The 20,521-nt window shown below is 44.7% G+C and overlaps 1 protein-coding gene across 2 annotated transcripts in view; it reads right to left on the reverse strand.

Annotated features, from left to right (window-relative positions):
* The window catches only part of phf24 (PHD finger protein 24), a 64,737-nt gene that overhangs the window by 21,844 nt on the left and 22,372 nt on the right, over positions 1-20,521 (reverse strand). For both annotated transcript variants that reach the window (XM_059973814.1, XM_059973816.1), the window contains exon 3: positions 1,984-2,169. In XM_059973814.1, coding sequence (XP_059829797.1) covers positions 1,984-2,169 — 186 coding nt within the window. The remainder of the gene's footprint in view (positions 1-1,983; positions 2,170-20,521) is intronic.

Consider the following 20,521-nt stretch of genomic DNA (forward strand, 5'->3'; position numbering starts at 1 on the left):
GCGCAGAAGGGTACAGAATCGCCAATGCCCACCCCCCCCCCCTTTTTGAGAATCGCAAGATTGCTATTATTTCAGGTCTGATACCCAGGAAATGAGAGAGATACACAGCATGTCAGGAAATGAGAGAGAGACAACGCCAGAATACAAGATGGAATGTCTCCTATTGACAAAGAGAGGGATTACTGCTATTGTCTCTTGAAGGAGGAATTGTGTATTGAGTACTGTTCTATTCATTGAAACCCCTCAGGGGGCAACTAGAGTGGTCTGGTTGAGGGATTGCATCATCCCAACCTGATTGACATCTGAGACCCCGTGAGTGGGGATAAAGGTGAGGGTCTGGGGAACACCCCTCAGATGCACCAGGAGAGACGCTATGAGACCGGTGGGGGCTTGTGTGTGTGCACCCTTGCCTGGGTGATGAGTCCTCCACGGAATGGTCTAGCTAAAGGACGGAAACGGATCCAGATCGTAAAAGGAAAGTCGGCAAGTTAATAGAAGTTACTGCTTTTTCTCTCTTTCTCTCTCTCCAGCAATTGCAACACAGTGATCAACAACGACTGCAGCCTGTATGAACTGAACTGAACTTTATATTTCCATCGGACAATTCATTATCCCCTAGACAATGATAGAGCTTATTTCTTATTGATTATTATTATACCCGCACTTTTAGGTTTAGTATTGATGACGTATATTATCTGTATATTTGCATTGATACTATTTTTGTGTATTTTTACTAATAAATACTGTTAAAAATAGTATCATCAGACTTCAACAGGTACTCCTATCTTTGCTGGTAAGACACCCAGTTACGGGGCTCGTAACAACAGAAACAGGCCCTTCAGCCCGCAAAGTCTCTGCTGAACATGATGCCACTCCAAACCCACCCCTTCTGGTGCATATTCATCAGCCTGTACAACTGTCTCTTACCTGTTGCCAATGTATCTTCCTCCCCCACCACCCCTGGCCGCCCATCTCTGGTACCCACCACTGTCTGTGTAAAATACGTCTCCTATGCCCTTAGTGTTTGACACTTCCACCCAGGGAAAAAGATTCTGACAATCTAACCCATCTCATCACTTTATAAACCTCTACCAGCAATCCCCTCAGTCTCGAGGCTCAACAGAAATCATCGTGTGTTCGGTAGCATAATGCTCTACTGCTCCAGGGAATCCAAAACCCTTTGTACCTCTGATTTCTGAATTCACTCCCTGTTTAGAAAATAGTTCACGCCCATATTCCTCCTACCAAAATGCATGACCACACACATCCCCACACTGTATTCCATCTGCCCATTCTCTCTCAGTCTCCCTGCTTCCCGAACACAACCTGCCTCTTCGCCTATCTACGTATCACCCACAAACTTGGCCACAAAGACATTGATTCATTTTTCTGCTGCTGCGAAAAGAACAGAAGCATTTCGAAGCATTTCTAGCTGGGGTCTGCCTGCCCACTGCTGTAAAGGAGAAACTCTTCGAGGCATCTGCTCACATTAACACTGGACGCACTAACACCAGCAGACTGGCCAACATGGACAGCACCTCCATCACAATAAAGCAGCACCAACTCTGACGGATAGGTTAGTCACCCGGATGCCTAACTTGTGTCTGCCCAAACAGATCTCTGCTCCCAGTTGAATGAAGGCCCTGGTGGATGAAGGAAACGCTTCAAAGATAACATCAAAATCACCTTACGTCTAAAAACTGGGAAGACATTGCACTCAATAGATTCATCTGGAGGAAATCTGTCCAAGAGGGAGCTGAACTACATGAGAACAACCTCCACTGTGCCGCAGACAACAAGTGGCAGCTGTGTAAGGAGAGACTGAAGCCCCACCACCAACCACGGTCACCACTTACTCGTGCCCACATTGCACCAGGATGAGTGGATCTCAATATTGGCTTCTACAGCCTCCCGAGGACCCGGCAGTTGACAACCCATCAGGAGAGCTTCGTACTCTACCTGAGAGATGACATTACTACTCACACAGTACTGGCAACTCCAGCCCACAGCCGTGTGCGCCGTCTCCTTCAGCTCCTCGATGCCGCCGGGGCCGAGCTGGGCCACCCGTTGCAGGCAGCCGTCGTGGAAGACCCGGGTGCAGGTCCGGCAGGGGTATAGCTCGTCGGCCGTCCACACCTCGCAGATTTCACACATCTCGTCGCTGGTCACCTGCGGAGCGAGGGGGAGAGCGGGCAGACAGGTGGGGAGGGAGAAGGGAGAGGGGGTAACCAGGGAAGGGGGAAGGAGGTGAGAGGGGGAGAGGGAAGGGGGAAGGAGGTGAGGGGGGAGGAGAAGAGGTGGTGGTGAGGTTGGGAGATGTGGGGTTGGGGGATAGGAGTTGGGAATTATTATGTTTAATGGATTTTTTGCACAGTGTGGCTTCTTTTGCACATTAGTTGTTTGTCAGTTTGTTGGTCTCAGCCTATGGAGAGTTTTTCATAAATTCTATTACATTTCTTTATTTTCCTGCAAAGGCCTGCAAGGAAATGAATCTCCTGGTTCTATATGGTGGCATAGACACAGTTTGATAATAAATCTACTTTTACTTTGATTAGCCTTCCATTTTTCTTTCATCCTTGTGTCTATCCACCCGTCTCTTAAATGGCAAGTTAAGTATATTTCACGATTGTACAGAAATAGATCTACTTTTGTGGACAGAGTTGACAACGTGGAGTTTGCGATGATTTGTCTGCAGATTTTAGAATTGGCTTATTTATACTGTTATTATTTGAGAAGTTATTGATTCACTCTGTCGAATTCCAAAGAAGCAAATGGCGCAGAGTGCAAAAGAACTGCTTGTTCATTTAAAGTGGAATAGCTCATTATCCTTAGAATAGCTTCAAGTTTACTTCAACTTAAACAATCAGTGAGCACATGTTGTTGTCACTGAGCAAGATATTGCACAGCACAAGGTTTTTGCACACACTGGTCATTACAAATGAGAGGAAACAATGTCTTAGCCATTTCCACCCTGGGAAAACGTTTCTGGCTGTCCACTTGACCTCTGCTTCTTATCACCTTGTACACCTCTATCCAGTCTCCTCTCACCTTTCACGTCTTTACGGACATTAGCTCAGCAATTGTTTAAACCCTCGATAATGTGTTCCATGTTCCCAACCCTTCCCCCAACCTCCTCACTGGGACGGACAAGTGGCGATCATCTCTGCCGCCAGCCTCTGCAACCCTTTCAATAAGTCTTACCTCTTCTCACAGGAGGGCTGTGGACATGGTGTAGGCAGAAGAGATTAGTTTATTTGGCCATTGGATTACTAATTTAATTGGTTCAGCACAACCTTGTGGGCTGTTAATAACTCATCAGGGTGATTGATAAGTTTGTGGCCTAAGGTAGAAGGAGATGAGTTATTAACTTCAAACTTTCTGCATAATCACTCAAAGAGTTGAACTGCATGTGTATGTAACGAGAGCTGTATAACTCATCTCCTTCCACCTTAGGCCACAAACTTATCTAACATTGATTGGCACCTGATTAGTCCCAATGGTTTAGATGGTTTGTTAAGTGCATCCAGGATGGATTCCTGTCACAGTATGGTGACAGGCCAACTAGGGGGAATGCCATACTAGATCTAGCATTAGGTAACAAACCTGGTCAGGTCACAGATCTGTTAGTGGGTGAGCATCTGGGGGACAGTGATCACTGCTCCCTGGCCTTTAGCATTATCATGGAAAAAGATAGAATCAGAGAGGACAGGAAAATTTTTAATTGGGGAAGGGCAAATTATGAGGTTATAAGGCTAGAACTTGCGGGCGTGGAGTGGGATGATGTTTTTGTAGGGAAATGTACTATGGACATGTGGTCGATGTTTAGGGATCTCTTGCAGGATGTTAGGGACAAATTTGTCCCGGTGAAGAAGATAAAGAATGGTAGGGTGAAGGAACCATGGGTGACAAGTGAGGTGAAAAATCTAGTCAGGTGGAAGAAGGCAGCATACAAGAGGTTTAGGAAGTAAGGATCAGATGGGGCTATTGAAGAATATACAGTAGCAAGAAAGGAGCTTAAGAAGGGGCTGAGGAGAGCAAGGGGGCATAAGAAGGCCTTGGCGAGTAGGGTAAAGGAAAACCCCAAGGCATTCTTGGGAGATAAAGGTGGGAAGATGTGCCTGGAGGCTGTGGAAGTGAGCGAGGTCCTCAATGAATACTTCTCTTCGATATTTACCTATGAGAGGGAAGTTGATGATCGTGAGGACAATATGAGTGAGGTTGAAGTTCTGGAGCATGTTGATATTAAGGGAGAGAAGGTGTTGGAGTTGTTAAAATACGTAATATTAAAATACATTAGGACGGTCTAGTCCATTGATCATTATTCCAGGTTTTCATATTTTCCCTGGTTCCATTGAGTGCCTTAATTGAGGCACCTGATTCTCGTTTTGGGCTGGCACATAAATAGCTTCAGGATTCTGCTTGAGGTGCCTGGACTGTTCCCTTCCCTATAAGCCTATGCCTGTCCATTGGCCCAGCCCAGCGCTGGAGATCCCTCATCCTGAGCTGGATTGTCCCCATCTGAATCCTCAGCAGTTTACCCTGGTAGTTCCTTCGGCAAGTATTCTTGGCAAGGGTCCCGGCCCTCTGCTCCAAGGAGGTGTCCTGGCTCTGTACCCAAGAGCTGAGCAAGGTGAGTCCAAGAGCTGTGTCCTGCCCAGGCCAAGGCTCTGTGATTCCTGCCTCCCAAGACCTAGTCAAGGCTTTGTGTCTTGTCCAGTCCTGTAGCCCAGCCATGCCTTGACCTGTAGCCATGTCTTGTCTTGGCCTAGACCTGGGTTCTGGTTCCAACCAAGACCTAGGTTCCGGGTCCTTATCCAGGCTCTGTTCTGAAGTACTGCATTCCCTGTCTGAACCTGAGTTCTGTGTCCTCATCTAGTCCCGGTTCCTCACCCAGCCTGATGCTGGGATATCTTGTCCTGTTGTGTAACCTTGTCCTGTCCTTGCTGAGATCCTAGTCCCGTGTCCTTGCCTGGATCTGGGTTCTGAGCCAGAGTCAGGACCTAGGCTCCCAGTCTCTGGCTCAGAGTCCTAGCCCAGGCACCTAGTTCCAAGTTCCTTGTTCTGGTCCCATTTTCCTCGTCTCAGTCTTAGCCCTGGCCCTGAATCCTAGTCTCATCGAGGGCCTGTGTGTCAATGTCCAGCATCGTTCCCTCCTGACTTCCCTTGCTTTCTCAATAAATCTCAGCCTGTCCTCTGTACTTCAGCATCTGTGAGTTGCACTTGGGTCCACCATCAATGCCCCCTTATGACAATAAGTCCCCGGGGCCTGATGGAATATTCCCCAGGCTTCTCCACGAGGTGAGATAAGAGATTTCTGAGCCTCTGGCTAGGATCTTTATGTCCTTGTTGAACATGGGAATGGTACTGGAGGATTGGAGGGAGGTGAATGTTGTCCCCTTTTTCAAAAAAAGGTAGTAGGGATAGTCCAGGTAATTATAGACCAGTGAGCCTTGCGTCAGTGGTGGGAAAGCTGTTGGAAAGGATTCTTAGAGATAGGATCTATAGGCATTTAGAGAATCATGGTCTGATCAGGGACAGTCAGCATGGCTTTGTGAAGGGCAGATCGTGTCTAACAAGCCTGATAGAGTTCTTTGAGGAGGTGATCAGGCATATAGATGAGGGAAGTGCAGTGGATGTGATTTACATGGATTTTAGTAAGGCATTTGACAAGGTTCCACATGGTAGGCTTATTCAGAAAGTCAGAAGGCATGGGATCCAGGGAAGTTTGGCCGGGTGGATTCAGAATTGGCTTGCCTGCAGAAGGCAGAGGGTCGTGGTGGAGGGAGTACATTTGGATTGGAGGGTTGTGACTAGTGGTGTCTCACAAGGATTGGTTCTGGAACCCCTAATTTTCATGATTTTTTTTATTAATGACCTGTATGTTGGGGTAGAAGGGTGGGTTGGCAAGTTTTCAGATGACACAAAGGTTGGTGGTGTTGTAGATATTGTAGAGGATTGTCAAAGATTGCAGAGAGACATTGATCAGATACAGAAGTGGGCTGAGAAGTGGCAGATGGAGTTCAACTTGGAGAAGTGTGAGGTGGTACACTTTGGAAGGACAAACTCCAAGGCAGAGTACAAAGTAAGTGGCAGGATACTTGGTAGTGTGGATGAGCAGAGGGATCTGGGGGTAGTTAAGAAAGCTTATGGGGTGTTAGCTTTCATAAGTCGAGGGATAGAGTTTAAGAGACGCGATGTAATGATGCAGCTCTATAAAACTCTGGTTAGGCCACACTTGGAATACTGTATCCAGTTCTGGTCGCCTCAGTATAGGAAGGATGTGGAAGTATTGGAAAGGGTACAGAGGAGATTTACCAGGATGCTGCCTGGTTTAGAGACTATGGATTATGATCAGCGATTAAGGGAGCTAAGACTTTACTCTCTGGAGAGCAGGATGACAGGAGACATGATAGAGGTGTACAAGATATTAAGAGGAATAGATAGAGTGGATAGCCAGCGCCTCTTCCCCAGGGCACCACAGCTCAATACAAGATATTTAAGGTAAATAAGGTAAAATTAAAGGTGGCTTTAAGGTAAGGGGACGAAAATTCAAGGGGGATATTAGAGGAAGGTTTTTTACTCAGAATGGTTGGAACTATTTTTGAGTCTGGTGTTTCTGGAGTGAATGCTACGTAGCCTCCTCCCTGATGGGAGTGGGGCAAACAGCCCATGAGCAGGGTGGGTGGGATCCTTCCTGATGTTTCTGGCCCTTTAGCAGCACATTTCTGTGTATCTGAGGCAGAAACTTCTCTTTGGATGGAGCAGCCTGCATTGGTGAGTGAGTGAGCCTGAGGTACGTGTGAGGGTGGGATGCAGCGAAGGAACCCCAGAGAGAGACAGATCGATGTTTCCCACTTCCTCGGGTAATTAGGGACTTGTTGATCATGCATCTGTAAACATGGAACTGCGTGAGGCCCCGGTTAATTAGAACACTGAGACATCATCTGACAGACACCGGCACTGCAGGTCGCTGCTTCCCACAGAGAACCTCCTCCGCTTCACCCTGCAGTTCACACAGAGAAGGGCTGTCAACAACACGGCCTCCAGCCCTGACACTGACTGAGAAGCCTAGGTAACACGTCATTGTCAATCAGGCTGGGGGTCAGTCCGTGGGCTGCTGGGTGGCAGTGTGGCACGTTGGGCCGGAAGGGCCCGTTCTACGCTGTCTCTCTAAATAAATATAAATTTTAAAAAATAAATACTGCTCAGTGAGTGAGGTGCTCGGGTGCACGTCTGGGCTGTTAATGCTCTGTAGAGACAAGGGAGTGCAGACAGAATCAGAGTCATACAGCACAGAGACAGGCCAATCAGCCCAACTGGGCCATACTGTCCAAGATGCCCCATTTGCCTGTGTGTGGCCCATAACCTCTAAACTTCTCCCATACCAGAACCTGTCCTTCTGTTCAAGGGACTTGGTTCTTTGGTCTCAAGATCTCGGAGGATCTACCCTACACCCAGCGTATCGATGCCATTACAAAGAAAGCACAAGAGCGGCTACACTTCACTAGAAGCAGGTTTCAAGCTGTTTCTTTGCTTCGTGGCTGTCTGTGGGAAGACAAATCTCAGGGTTGTATACTGCATTCATACTTTGCTGACAAATGTGCTTTGAACCTTTGAGTCTGAGGAGATGAAAGGCATGTGAAAATTTCTACAGATATACCATGGAAAGCATTGTAACTGGCTGCACCACCATCAGGCAAGGGGAGGGTGGCAGGGCAGCCCTGTGAGGGATTTAAATAAGCTGAGAGAGTTGTAAATTCAGTCAGCTTCATCATAGGTACTCGTCTTCCCAATATCCAGAACGTCCTCAAAGAATGAGACCTCAAAGGTGGCATCCATCTTTAAGGACCCCCATTACCCAAGAGATGCCCTCTTCTCATTGCTACCATCAGGGAGGAGGCACGGGAGCCTGAACACTCACTCAATGATTCAGGAACAGCTTCTTCCTCTCTGCCATCTGATTTCTATTTTTTGCTTTTCCCTTTTGCACTATTTATTTAATTTAACTTTTTCAATAAAAAGTTTATATATATATACACACTCTGTAAGTTACAGTTTTTATTATTACGTATTGCTGAGTGCTGAAGCCACGTAATAATGAATTTCACAACAGAGGCCTGTGATATTAAACCTGATTCTGAGTCTGAACCGTCTGCTGAATGATGTGGTTTGAATCAATATACTGGTACAATGATTTCACATTGCTGGTCACAAAGCTGAGGTTGGTAGGTTCTTGGTAGGGCAGGTGGTCCAATGTTATGGGAAAGAAGGAGAATGGGGTTAAGATGGATAAATAAATTATGCAGAAAGTTTGAAGTTAATAACTCTTAAGGAGATGAGTTATTAACTTCAAACTTTCTGCATAATCACTCCAAGGGTTGACCTGCATGTGCATGTAACGAGAGCTGTATAACTCATCTCCTTCTACCTTGGGCCACAAACTTATCAATCACCCCTGCAGTGGACACTTTCTGGAGGTCAAAGATCTGTATGCTCCCCGACCGCTGGACTAAGTGTGTAAATGTAGGAGGGAACTATGTTGGAAAATAAATGTGCTAGGTTTTCTAAAATTGACTCCTTCTATCTTAGGCCACGAACTTATCGATCACCCCTCGTACTTCCCTTCCTCCGTTTGTTCAAGAACCCTGATCACTAACTCAGTACAACAACACTCTGATCACTTTGCACAACAATGGACATTTTTGTTGTAATTATATTTGCTGTTTGTCTAAACGTTTATGTCTAATGTATGCTTTGTGAATGCTGATTGATGCTCTGTGCCTGTGGTGCTGTTGCAAGCAAGTTTCTGATATACCTTGTGCCTATGTCTACTTGTGCAGATGCCAATAAACTCAACTCGATTCAGCGAGTTTGATACTGCAAGGGATGAGAGCAAGTCTGATCTAATGTACTGAAATCTCTTGCACGCAAAGGTAATAACACTTAGCCGAGTGCGTTGGAGTACTGGATAAATCTCTCACTGTTTTTCTCACGCTTGCGGTGAGTCGCTGTTGCATAATAATCAAAAATTAATTCTCAGTTCTGAACTTCACTCATAAATACAACATGCAACAACTGCTAATTGAAGTGTTTCAAATTATAATGGCCCTCTGTTTGCTAAAGTAAATATAAATCAAAGCCCAGCACAGCTTTCATGAAATGAAAGGTATTAGTCTCTGTTATAGGGAAAGATTAGGAGTTTATTCCCTGGAGCACAGCTCTGGTCATACACCAGCATGAAATATATCAATAAGATGGAAAGAGTGCAGAGAAAAAGTACAAGAATTTTGCTGGGACAGAGTTATACAGAAAGGTTGAATAAGCAAGAACCTTATTCCCTGGGGTGTAGGGGAATGGGGAGAGATTTGATAGAGGTATGAGAAATTATGAAGGGTATCGATAGAGTAAATGCAAGCAAGTCTTTTCCACTGAGGTTGGGTGAGACTAGAACTAGAGGTCATGGGTTAAGGATGAAAGGTGAAATGTTAAAAGGTGAGCATGAGGGGGAACTTCTTCAATCAGAGGGTGGTGAGAGTGTGGATCTGCCAGAGGACGTGATGGATGTAGGCTTGATTGCAACATTTAAAAGAAATTTGGGAGAGATATGGAGTTCTCTGGTCCAAGTGTAGATCAATGAATCTAGGCAGAATAACAGTTTGGCATGGACTAGATTGGCTGAAAGGCCTGTTTCTGTGCTGTAAACTCTATGACTGGTTGATTGGCTCACTGCCCAACAGAATGTCACCAGCCAATGACCGATGCAATGGTCACCCACCTCCCACAGAGAGAGACACAAGGTTAAGGAGGAGCTCACCACTCTGACTGCACGAATGGCGGGTTCTCAGCAAACAGAATACAAGTGCATAGAATGTAGAACAGTACAGCTATGAGCAGGCCATTCGGCCCACAATGTTGTGGTGACCTTGATGCCAATTTATATTGCTGTGTATCATCCGCATCATTCCAATCCCTTCATATTCATGTCAGTTTCAAAGCTCTTAAACTCCACCAAACTGCCTGATTCCACCACTACCTGTTATGTTTTATAACCCAAAAACGTTAAACTCATTAAAAGGAAAAGAGGGAGGCTCAGGAATGCGAGTCTAAGTTGGTTTTTACTTTTAGTGAGACATGTACATATCACGCGGAAGTGTCACAACATATGAAATTCAAGTACTTTTACATAAAATCCACAATGACTTATTGAAACCAATAACAAATGATTACTCAAATACACAACATGACCCTGGTAACCGAGTCTCACGTCGCTGCTGATGCTATCTGTGATATTCCGTTGAACATTGCGGGCATGCTATTTTGGCACCGGAATGTGTGGCGACATTCGTAGGCAGATCCCAGACATCGTTAGGTGTGTTGGTCGTTGACACAAATGACACATCTCACTGATGTAGATGTGATAACAGTACTGTAGGGGTACCAAGGTAGCATAGCAGTTAGTGTGACGCTATTACTCCCTGGGGCATCTGAGTTTGGATTTCAATTCTGGCGTCCTCAGTAAGAAAGTTTGCATGTTCTTCCTGTGTGTGCACAAGTTCCTCCGGTTTCCTCCCACATTCCAAAGGCATACCAGTTAGTAGGCTAATAGGTCATTGTAAATTCTCCAGCGATTAGGCTGGGGTTAAGCAGGTGGGTTACTGGGTGGTACAGCTTGATGGGCCGGTAGGGCCTGTTCCACACTGCATCTCCAAATAAATACATAAATCTGAATCTGAATCTAAATCTAACTCCAAATCTGAATCTAAACCACAATCTAAATCTGATTCTAAACCCCAATCTAACTGATTCTAAACACCAATCTATATCTGAATCTGAACCACAATCTAAATCTGATTCCAAACGCTAATCCAAATCTGAATCCAAATCCCAATCTAAATCTGAATCCAAACCCCAATCTAAATCTGATTCCAAACCCCAATCTAAATCTGAATCCAAACCCCAATCTAAATCTGATTCCAAACCCCAATCTAAATCTGATTCCAAACCCCAATCCAAATCTGATTCTAAACCACAATCCAAATCTGATTCCAAACCCCAATCTAAATCTGAATCCAAACCCTAATCTAAATCTGATTCTAAACCCCAATCCAAATCTGATTCCAAACCCCAATCCAAATCTGATTCTAAATCCCAATCCAAATCTGATTCCAAACCCCAATCTAAATCTGATTCCATACCCCAATCTAAATCTGATTCCAAACCCCAATCCAAATCTGATTCCAAACCCCAATCTAAATGTGAATCCAAACCCCAATCTAAATCTGATTCCAAACCCCAATCTAAATCTAATTCCAAACCCCAATCTAAATCTGATTCCAAACGCTAATCCAAATCTGATTCCAAACCCCAATCTAAATCTGAATCCAAACCCTAATCTAAATCTGATTCTAAACCCCAATCCAAATCTGATTCTAAACCCCAATCCAAATCTGATTCTGAACCTGAATCTGTCGGGTTTAAGAGGCAGACTTTGAATTCCCCGGGTGTGGAGGGCTCAGCGCTGAGAGATGGGATGGCAGTGGATAGGTGCTGACTGGCTCGCAAGTACGGAACTTTTCCATGTTGTTGGACTGAGGAAAATCTACTCTGTCCTGCAAGCACCAAGTTCGGGAACAGCTGACGAAGAGCGCTGGGCTAGTGAGAGAAATCTTTACTTCCTGAAAAGAGTCAACAGTCACCCAGATCCTTTCCCTTTCACACCCTGAACACACCCAGAGCATTGCTAAATCATCGTCAACTGTTTGTAAAGTGGCAGGATTACATCAACACCCTGTAATACTTCCAAACATATGAACTGCTTGACTCATCACCACTCAATCCTGTTACGATAGTTTAAATTGTTTGCTAATTAGGATACCAGATTCCCTTTCACATCCTGAACACACTGCAGGGAAGAGATTTAACAGTCCGTGCTAAATGAAGCTTTCACTCTGAAAAATGCATTAGAACAAGACATCTGTCCACATTCATAAAACCGTTAGACATAGGAACAGAATGAGGCCACTCGGCTATATCAACCATTCAGTCATGGCTGAATTACCATAGTAACACAGCACAGAGACAAGGCCGTCAGCCACCTGATTGCTGCCAGCCACAGCATTCTGTCTGCTAGTCCTGGTTGTATGTATGTGCACAGTAACCCTTCAAACTCTTCTCCTTCATGCCCCTATCCAGATACCTCTTAAATGCTGCAAACGTATCCACTCCAACCACTCCCTCGGGCAGTTCAGTCCAAGTATTTACAGTCAACACTGGTGCACCTCAGGGCTTAGCCCACTGCTCTACTGTCTCTACACCCATGGCTGTGTGGCTAGGCGTAGCTCAAATACCATCTATAAATTTGCTGACGAAACAACCATTGTTGGTAGAATCTCAGGTGGTGACGAGAGGGCGTACAGGAGCGAGGTATGCCAACTAGTGGAATGGTGCCACAGCAACAAGCTGGCACTCAACATCAGTGAGACGAAAGAGCTGATTGTGGACTTCAGGAAGGGTAAGACGAAGGAACACAGATCCTCAGAGGGATCAGAAGTGGAGAGAGTGAGCAGTTTCAAGTTCCTGGGTGTCGAGATCTCTGAGGATCTAACCTGGTCCCAACATATCGATGTAGCCATAAAATAGGCAAGACAGCGACTATACTTTATTAGGAGTTTGAAAAGATTTGGCATGTCAACAAATTCACTCAAAAACTTCTATAGTTGTACTGTGGAGAGCATTCTGACAGGCTGCATCACTGTCTGGTATGGAGGGGCTACTGCACAGGACCGAAAGAAGTTGCAGAAGTTTGTAACTCTAGTCAACTCCATCTTGGGTACTAGCCTACAAAGGACATCTTTAGGGAGCAGTGTCTCAGAAAGGCAGTGTCCATTTTTAAGGAACTCCAGCACCCAGGGCATGTCCTTTTCTCACTGTTACCATCAGGTAGGAGGTACAGAAGCCTGAAGGCATGCACTCAGTGATCCAGGAACAGCTTCTTCCCCTCTGCCATCCGATTGCTAAATGGACATTGAAGTTTTGGACACTACCTCACTGTTTTTTAAATATACAGTGTTCCTGTTTTTGCACATTTAAAAAAAACTATTCAATATATGTAAGTTATTTACTTGTGTATTTAGTAATATTATGTTTTTTTTCTCTCTCTGCTAGATTATTGCATTGAACTGCTGCTGCTAAGTTAACAAATTTCACGACACATGCCGGTGATAATAAACCTGATTCTGATTTATTTTCCCTCTCAACCCCATCCTCCTGCCTTCTCCCCATAACCTTTGACACCCTGACTAATCAAGAATCTATCAACCTCTGATTTAAATATACTCAATGACTTGGCCTCCACAGCCATCTGTGGCAATGCGTTCCATGGATTCACCAGCCTCTGGCTAAAGAAATTCTTCCTCATCTCCGTGCTAAATGGACGTCCCTCTATTCTGAGGCTGCACCCTCTGGTCCTAGACTTCCCCGCTATTAGAAACGTCCTCTCGACATCCACACAATCTAGGCCTTTCAATATCTGATAAAGTTTCAGTGAGATTCTCCCCCCACCCCCCCCATTCTTCTAAACTCCAGTGAGTACAGGCACAGAGACATCAAAAGCTCCTCAATCATTAAACACAAACAAGAGAAAATCTGCAGATGCTGGAAATCCAAGAAACACACACAAAATACTGGAGGAACTCAGCAGGCCAGGCAGTGTCTGTGGAAAAAAGTACAGTCGATATATCCATAGATGCTGCCTGGCCAGCTGAGTTCCTCCAGCATTTTGTGCGTGTTTGCTCAATCATTAACTCTTTCATTCCTGGATAATTCTCATAACCTCTTCTGCTCTCTACCCAATGCCAGAATATCTTTCCTTAGATTTTGAGCCTAAAACTGTTCATAACACTCCAAATTCAGTCATAGCCTGGAAACAGGCCTTTTGGCCCATTGAGTCAGTGCTGATCAGCAACAACCCATTTTCACTGACCTGACACTAATCCCACTTTATTCTCACATTCCCATTATTTTGCCCCAGATTCTACCCCTAGGGGCAATTTACAGCAGGCAATTAATGATCCTTCCATGTAAGGCAACATTTCACCCGTATATCTGCTAGGGTTGTCTGTTGTGACCAGTGCTCCTGAAGTGGCCTCTCATTGGTGAGACATGTCATAAATTGGGGGACCACTTCGTTGAGCACCCCCACACCATCTACCATAAGTGGTACTTACCAGTGGCCAAACATTTTAATTCCAATTCCCATTCCCAGTCTGACGTCTAGTCCATGGCCTCCAATGAAGGAGAAACACTTTGTATTCCATCTGGGTAGCCTCCAACATGATAGCAGGAACATTGATTTCTTCTTCTGGTAAAACAATTTTCCCTCCCTTTTCCATTCCCCACTCTGGCCTCTTACCTGTCCTCTACCTGCCCATCACCTCCCCCTAGGTCCCCCCCACCTTCCCTTTCTCCCATCTGACTTTACTGATGATCTTCTAGGAACCCTCCCTTTCCTTCCTTCCCCCACCTTGTTATTCTGGCATCTTTCTCCTTCCTCTCCAGTCCCGATGAAGACTGGAGAGGAAGACCAAAACGTTGACTGTTTATTCATTTCCATAGATGCTGCCTGATCTACTGAGTTCCTCCAGAATTTTGTGCTTTTTGCTCTGGTTTTCCAGCATCTGCAGAATCTTTTGTGTTTATAATTAGCTTACTAACCCGTCGGTCTTTGGAATGTGTGAGGAAACCAGAGTGCCCAGTGGAGCTAGAAGGTACAAGTCTACCTGATTCCCTGAAAGGGAGGACACATGGGACAGGGTGGTGAAGAAGGCATTGGCCTTCATTGATCAGGTCATTCAGTACAGGCACTGGGAAGACATTGGAACTGTTCAAGTCATTTGAGTATTGCATCGAGTTTAGCTTGCCCTGCAATAGGAAGGATAACATTAAACTGGAGAGGCTTCAGAAAAGATTAAAAAGGATGTTACCATGACTGGAGAACTTCAGCTACAAGGAGAAACTAGGTCCTTTCCTCCTGGAATCTAGGAGCCCTGATGGACGACGTTATGGAACACAGATTATTACATCACACTACAGGTCTTTCAGCCCATGATGCTATACTGACCCTTTAATCTACTCGACAATTAATCTAACCCTTCCCTCGTATACAAACCTCAATTTTTCTATCACCCATGTACCTATCTAAGAGCTTCTTAAATGTCCCTAATTTATCTGCTTCTATCACCATCCCTGGCAGCACATTCCATGCACCCATCACTCTGCATAAAAAACCTACCCTTTATATTCCCCTACCCATACTTTCCTCCAATCACCTTAAAATTATGCCCAATCATATTAGCCATTTCCATCTGAGAAAGAAGCCTCTGGCTGTCCAAAGCTTCTTATCATCTTGCACACCTCTGTCATCACCTCTTATCCTCTTCCAAAGAGAAAAGCCCCAGCTCGCACAACCCCTCATAAGGCATCCACTCTAATTCAGGCAGCAACCTGGTAAATCTGCTCTGCATCCCCTCTACAGCTTCCACATCATTCCTTTGATGAGGCGACGAGAACTGAACACAATATTCCAAGTGTGGTTTCACCAGGGCTTTATAGAGCTGTAACATTACCTCACGGTTCTTGAACTCAGCCCCCCAACTAATGAAAGCCAATGCACCATTCACTTTCTTAACATCCCTAACAACTTGCACGACAACTTTGAGGGACCTATACACTTGGACCCCAAGATCCCTCTGTTCCTCCACACTGCTAAGAATTCTCCATTTAGAGGTTTAGAAATGGAAAGGGGCTCGATGGTCGAAGTCTATTTTTCCAGGGCAGGGGAGTCTAAATCTAGAGTGTGTAAGTTTAAGAAGAGAGGGGACTTGAAGGGCAAATTTTTCACATGGAGAGTGGTGAGTATTTGTTACAAGCTGCCAGAAGAAGTGGAAGAGGTGTGAACAATTAAAGTGTTTAAAACAGATTTAGCTATGGATATGGATAAAAGATGTTCTGGGAGATATGGGCCAAATGAGACTAGCTCATGTGCAAAGTAAATTTGTTATCAAGGTGGTGTGTTAATATCACTCCCTTGAGATTTCTTGCAATATTCACAAAACGCTGGAGAAACTCAGCAGCTCAGGCAACATCTGTTCTTTTTCATAAATTCTATTGTTGCTTTATTTTGTGGCTGCCTGCGAGAAGATGAATCTCAAGGTTAACTGCATAGACCTTGATAATAAATGTACTTTGAAGAATTGAAATGGCAAAGCTTGGCACATAGTAACCACAAGAATTGTCACAGGGATTTGGGTTTCACAGAGCAGAGCTTCATGCTGACACAAGGTTTTCGTCTGCCCAATAAATTAAATCTTGGACAGACAGCTGTGATGCAGGGATCAGGAATTCAATGGTTTGGAGAGGTGGAGATGTTTGATAATTTACTGAGGTTGAAGTTAATTGTCACTGTATTCCTGATGTTTAGAGTTATAGATTCATGCAACCCCAGAAACAGACCATTTGGCCCATCTGATCTATGCTGAGTGAGATTCCTATCTAAGCCAGCCCCACTTTGGTCCATATCCCTCTAAACTAGGAGTTTCCAACCTGGGTTCCGCGCACCGCACAGGTAATAGTAGGCATAAGAAAGGTTGGGAATCCTTGCTCTAAACATTTCCTGTCCATAAACCTGTCCAAGTATCTTTTTTTTATTTAGAAAAAAATCCAGAACAGGATTTCTGGAATTTCTGGCCCAGCAAACCACACCACCGAGCAGCCCACCAACTGAACACTAGCTTAATCACAGGACAATTTACAATGACTGATAAATCTAACGACTGGGATGTTTTACAGTGGAGTAAAGGAAATTATAGAGGTATGAGAGAGGAGTTGGCCAGAATTGGCAGGGATGTCAGCAGAGTAGCAATGGGTGGAATTTCTGGAAGTGATTCGGAAGGCAGAGGAGATATGCATCCCAAAGAGGAAGAAGTATTCGGAAGGAAAGATGACACAACCATGGCTAACAAGAAAAGTCAAAGCCAGCATAATAGCCAAAAAGTGGGCATACAACAGAGCAAAAATTAATGGGAAGTTAGAGGATTGGGAAGCTTTTAAAAAACCATCAGACGGCAACTAAAAAATTCATTAAGAGGATAAAGATGGAAGACAAAATTAAGCTAGCCACTAATATTAAAGAAGATATCAAAGTTTTTACAGATACAAAGTGTAAATGAGAGGAGAGAGTGGATATCGGACTGCTGGGAAATTATGCTGGAGAGGTAGTAAAGGGGGACAAAGAAATGGCAGACAAAATAAATAAGTATATTGCACCAGTCTTCACCTTGGAAGACACTAGCAGTATGGTGGAAGTTCCAGGTGGCAGAGGTCATGAAGTGTGTGAAGATACCATGACTAGAGAGAAGGTTCTTGGGAAACTGAAAAGTCTGAACTAGATAAGTCACCTGAACCATTTGGACTTTGCATTAGGGTTCTGAAAGAGGTGGCCGAAGAGATCATGGAGGCATTAGTAATGACCTTTCAAGAATCACTAGGTTCTGGAAGACTGGAGAATTGTAAATGTCAAGAAGAGAGAGAGGCAGAAGAAAGGAAACTATCGGCGAGTTAGTCTGACCTCAGTGGTTGGGAAATGTTGGATTCAATTATTGAAAATGAGGTTTCAGGATACTTGGAGGAACATGTTAAAACAAGCCCTAGTTAACATGGTTTCCTCAAGGGAAAATTTTGCCTGACAAATCTGTTGGAATTCCTTGAAGAAATAACAAGCAGGATAGACAAAGGATAATCAGTTGATGTTGCGTACTTGAACTTTCAGAAAACCACACATGAGACAGGTTAACAAGCTATGAGGCTTTGGTATTACAGGAAAGATTCTAGCATGGATAAAACAGTGGCTGATCGGCAGGAGGCAAAGAGTGGGAATAAAGGGAGCATTTTCTGGTTGACTGCTGGTGACTAGTGGTGTTCCACAGGCGTCTGTGTTGGCATCGATTCCTTTTATGTTATATGTAATTGATTGCTTTGTTGCAAAGTTGCAGATGATATGAAGATAGGCAGAAGGGCAGGTAGCTTTGAGGAATTAGAGAGCCTACAGAAGTAGTTAGACAGATTAGGAGAATGGGCAAAGAAAGGGCAGAAGGAATGCAGTGTCAGGAAATGAATGTTATGCTCTTTGGTAGATGAAATGAAAAGGTTGATTATTTTCTAAATGGGAGAAAATACAAAAAACTGAGGCACAAAGGGATTTGGAAGTCCTTGTGCAGGATTCCCTAAAGGTTAATTTGCAGGTCGAGTCTGTGGTGAGGAAGGCAAATGCAATGTTTGCATTCATTTCAAAAGGACTAGAATATAAAAGCCAGGATGTAATGTTGAGACTTTGTAAAGCACTGGTGAGGCCTCACCTGGAGTACTGAGAGCAGTTTTGGGCCCCTTATCTTAGAAAGGATGTGCTGAAACTGGAGAGGGTTCAAAGGAGGTTCACGAAAATGATTCCCAGATTGAATGGCTTTTCATAAGAAGAGTGGTTGATGTCTCTGGGCTTGTATTCACTAGAATTCAGAAGAATGAGGAGTCACCTCATTGAAACCTATCAAATGGTGAAAGGCCTTGATAGAGTAGATGTGGAGAGGATGTTTCCTATGGTGGGAGAGTCCAGGACCAGAGGACACAGCCTCTGAATAGAGGGGCATCCTTTTAGAATGGAGATGAGGAGGAATTTCTTTAGCCAGAGAGTGGTAAATCTATGGAATTCTTTGCCAGAGGTGACTGTGCAGGCCAAGCCTTTATGTATATTTAATGCAGAGGTTGATAGATACTTGATTGGTCAGGACATGAAGGGGTACGGGGAGAAGACAGAAGATTGGGGCTGAGAGGAAAATTGGACCAGCCATAATGGAATGGCAGAGCAGACTCAATGGGCCAAATGGCCACATTCCACTCCTATATCTTATGGTCTTTGGACGGTGGCAGGAAACCTACACTAACAAACTAACTTTCTTACAGAGAACACCAAAATTGAACACCGAACGCCAGTGCCCCAAGTTGTAATTGTATCACACTACCTGCCTCAATCACTTCCTCTGGCAGCTCAGAGTGAAAAAATTGTCCCTTCAATCTCTCCCCTCTCAGTTTGGTTCAAAGTAAATTTATCCCGTTACATATACAGTACATCATCATTCACAACCTGAGATTGATTTTCTTGGGAGTGGCAGGTGGAGATACGTCTCTACCAAAGGAGCTGCAAGGTGCTCCTTCCCTCCGTTCGCCTGTAGGGCACCCTTGGGTGAGGAGTAGCACCAGCTTAGCCACCCACACTCAGGGTCACGTGAAGCCACGGGATCCGGTGGTGTATGGCCGTATCACATCCTGGTTATGTGACCACTGGCACCAGGCAATCTCTGAAGAGTATTGATAATGGCTGGGCTCACCCGCCTTGTAAAGACACTGCCCCGAAGAAGCCAATGGCAAACCACGTCTGTAGAAAAGTTTGCCAAGAACCATCATGGTCATGGATAGACCCTGATTGCCCACGTCATACAACACGGTTCATCACAATGATGATGGTGAATCCCAGAACACAAAACACAATAGATTTAATGAAAGGCTGCCCCCAACAGGACCTTAAAGCTGTGCCCTTTGCTCCTTGATGCCCTGACCTTGAGAAGCAATCTGAGAACAATCAACTTGTCTACTTTCCTCATAATGTCTCAAACGACGTTTGGAGAATAACAGATAGAAGTTGTAATTACATTAAAATACGCATGTACTCAAAGAGAAAGCTTCCAATTAACTGCTCAACAAAGATAATTATGAAAATGACTTAACCCAAAGGGATTGAGTGGAATAACATTCAATCCTTTCCCATTGATTTGACTTGGAACCGGTTGCAGTTTTATAAAACTCTGGTTAGGCTACATCTGGAGTATTGTGTTCAGTTCTGGTCACCCCACTGTAGCAAGGATGAGGAGGCTTTAAGGACATTCACCAGGATGTTGCCTGGATTAGAGAGCATGTCCTACTGGAGAGACTGGAATTCTACTTTTAATCTCTTCAACCCATCCCCTCCAGCTTCTTATTTCCACCCCCCCCCCATCACCTTCCCCCTCGCCTATCCCCTGCCAGGCTTCCTTCTGCCTCCTCCCTTTCCAGTCCTGATGGAAGGTCTTGGCCTGAAGTGTTGACTGTTTATTCGCCCCCCCCCCCCACCATTCATGCTGGCTGACTTAACGAGTTCCTCCAGCATTTTGTGCATATTGGACATAGTTTGTTTTGGCTGGAGCTTCAGAGGCTGAGGGGAGATCTGATAGAGATCTGTAAGTTTATGAAAGAGTGGACAGAGAGTATCTGATTCCCAGGGTTGAAATGTCGAATACCAGAGGGCAAGCATTTGAGGCGAGAGGGGTTAATTTCAAAAGAGATGTGAGGGGCAGGTTTTATTTTACACAGAGTGGTGGGTGTCTGGAATGCTCTGCCTGGGGTGGGGGTAGAGGCAGATACATTAGAGACTTTTAAG

The sequence above is a fragment of the Hypanus sabinus genome, chromosome 7 (genome assembly GCF_030144855.1).
Source record: "Hypanus sabinus isolate sHypSab1 chromosome 7, sHypSab1.hap1, whole genome shotgun sequence".
Taxonomy (NCBI): Eukaryota; Metazoa; Chordata; class Chondrichthyes; order Myliobatiformes; family Dasyatidae; genus Hypanus; species Hypanus sabinus.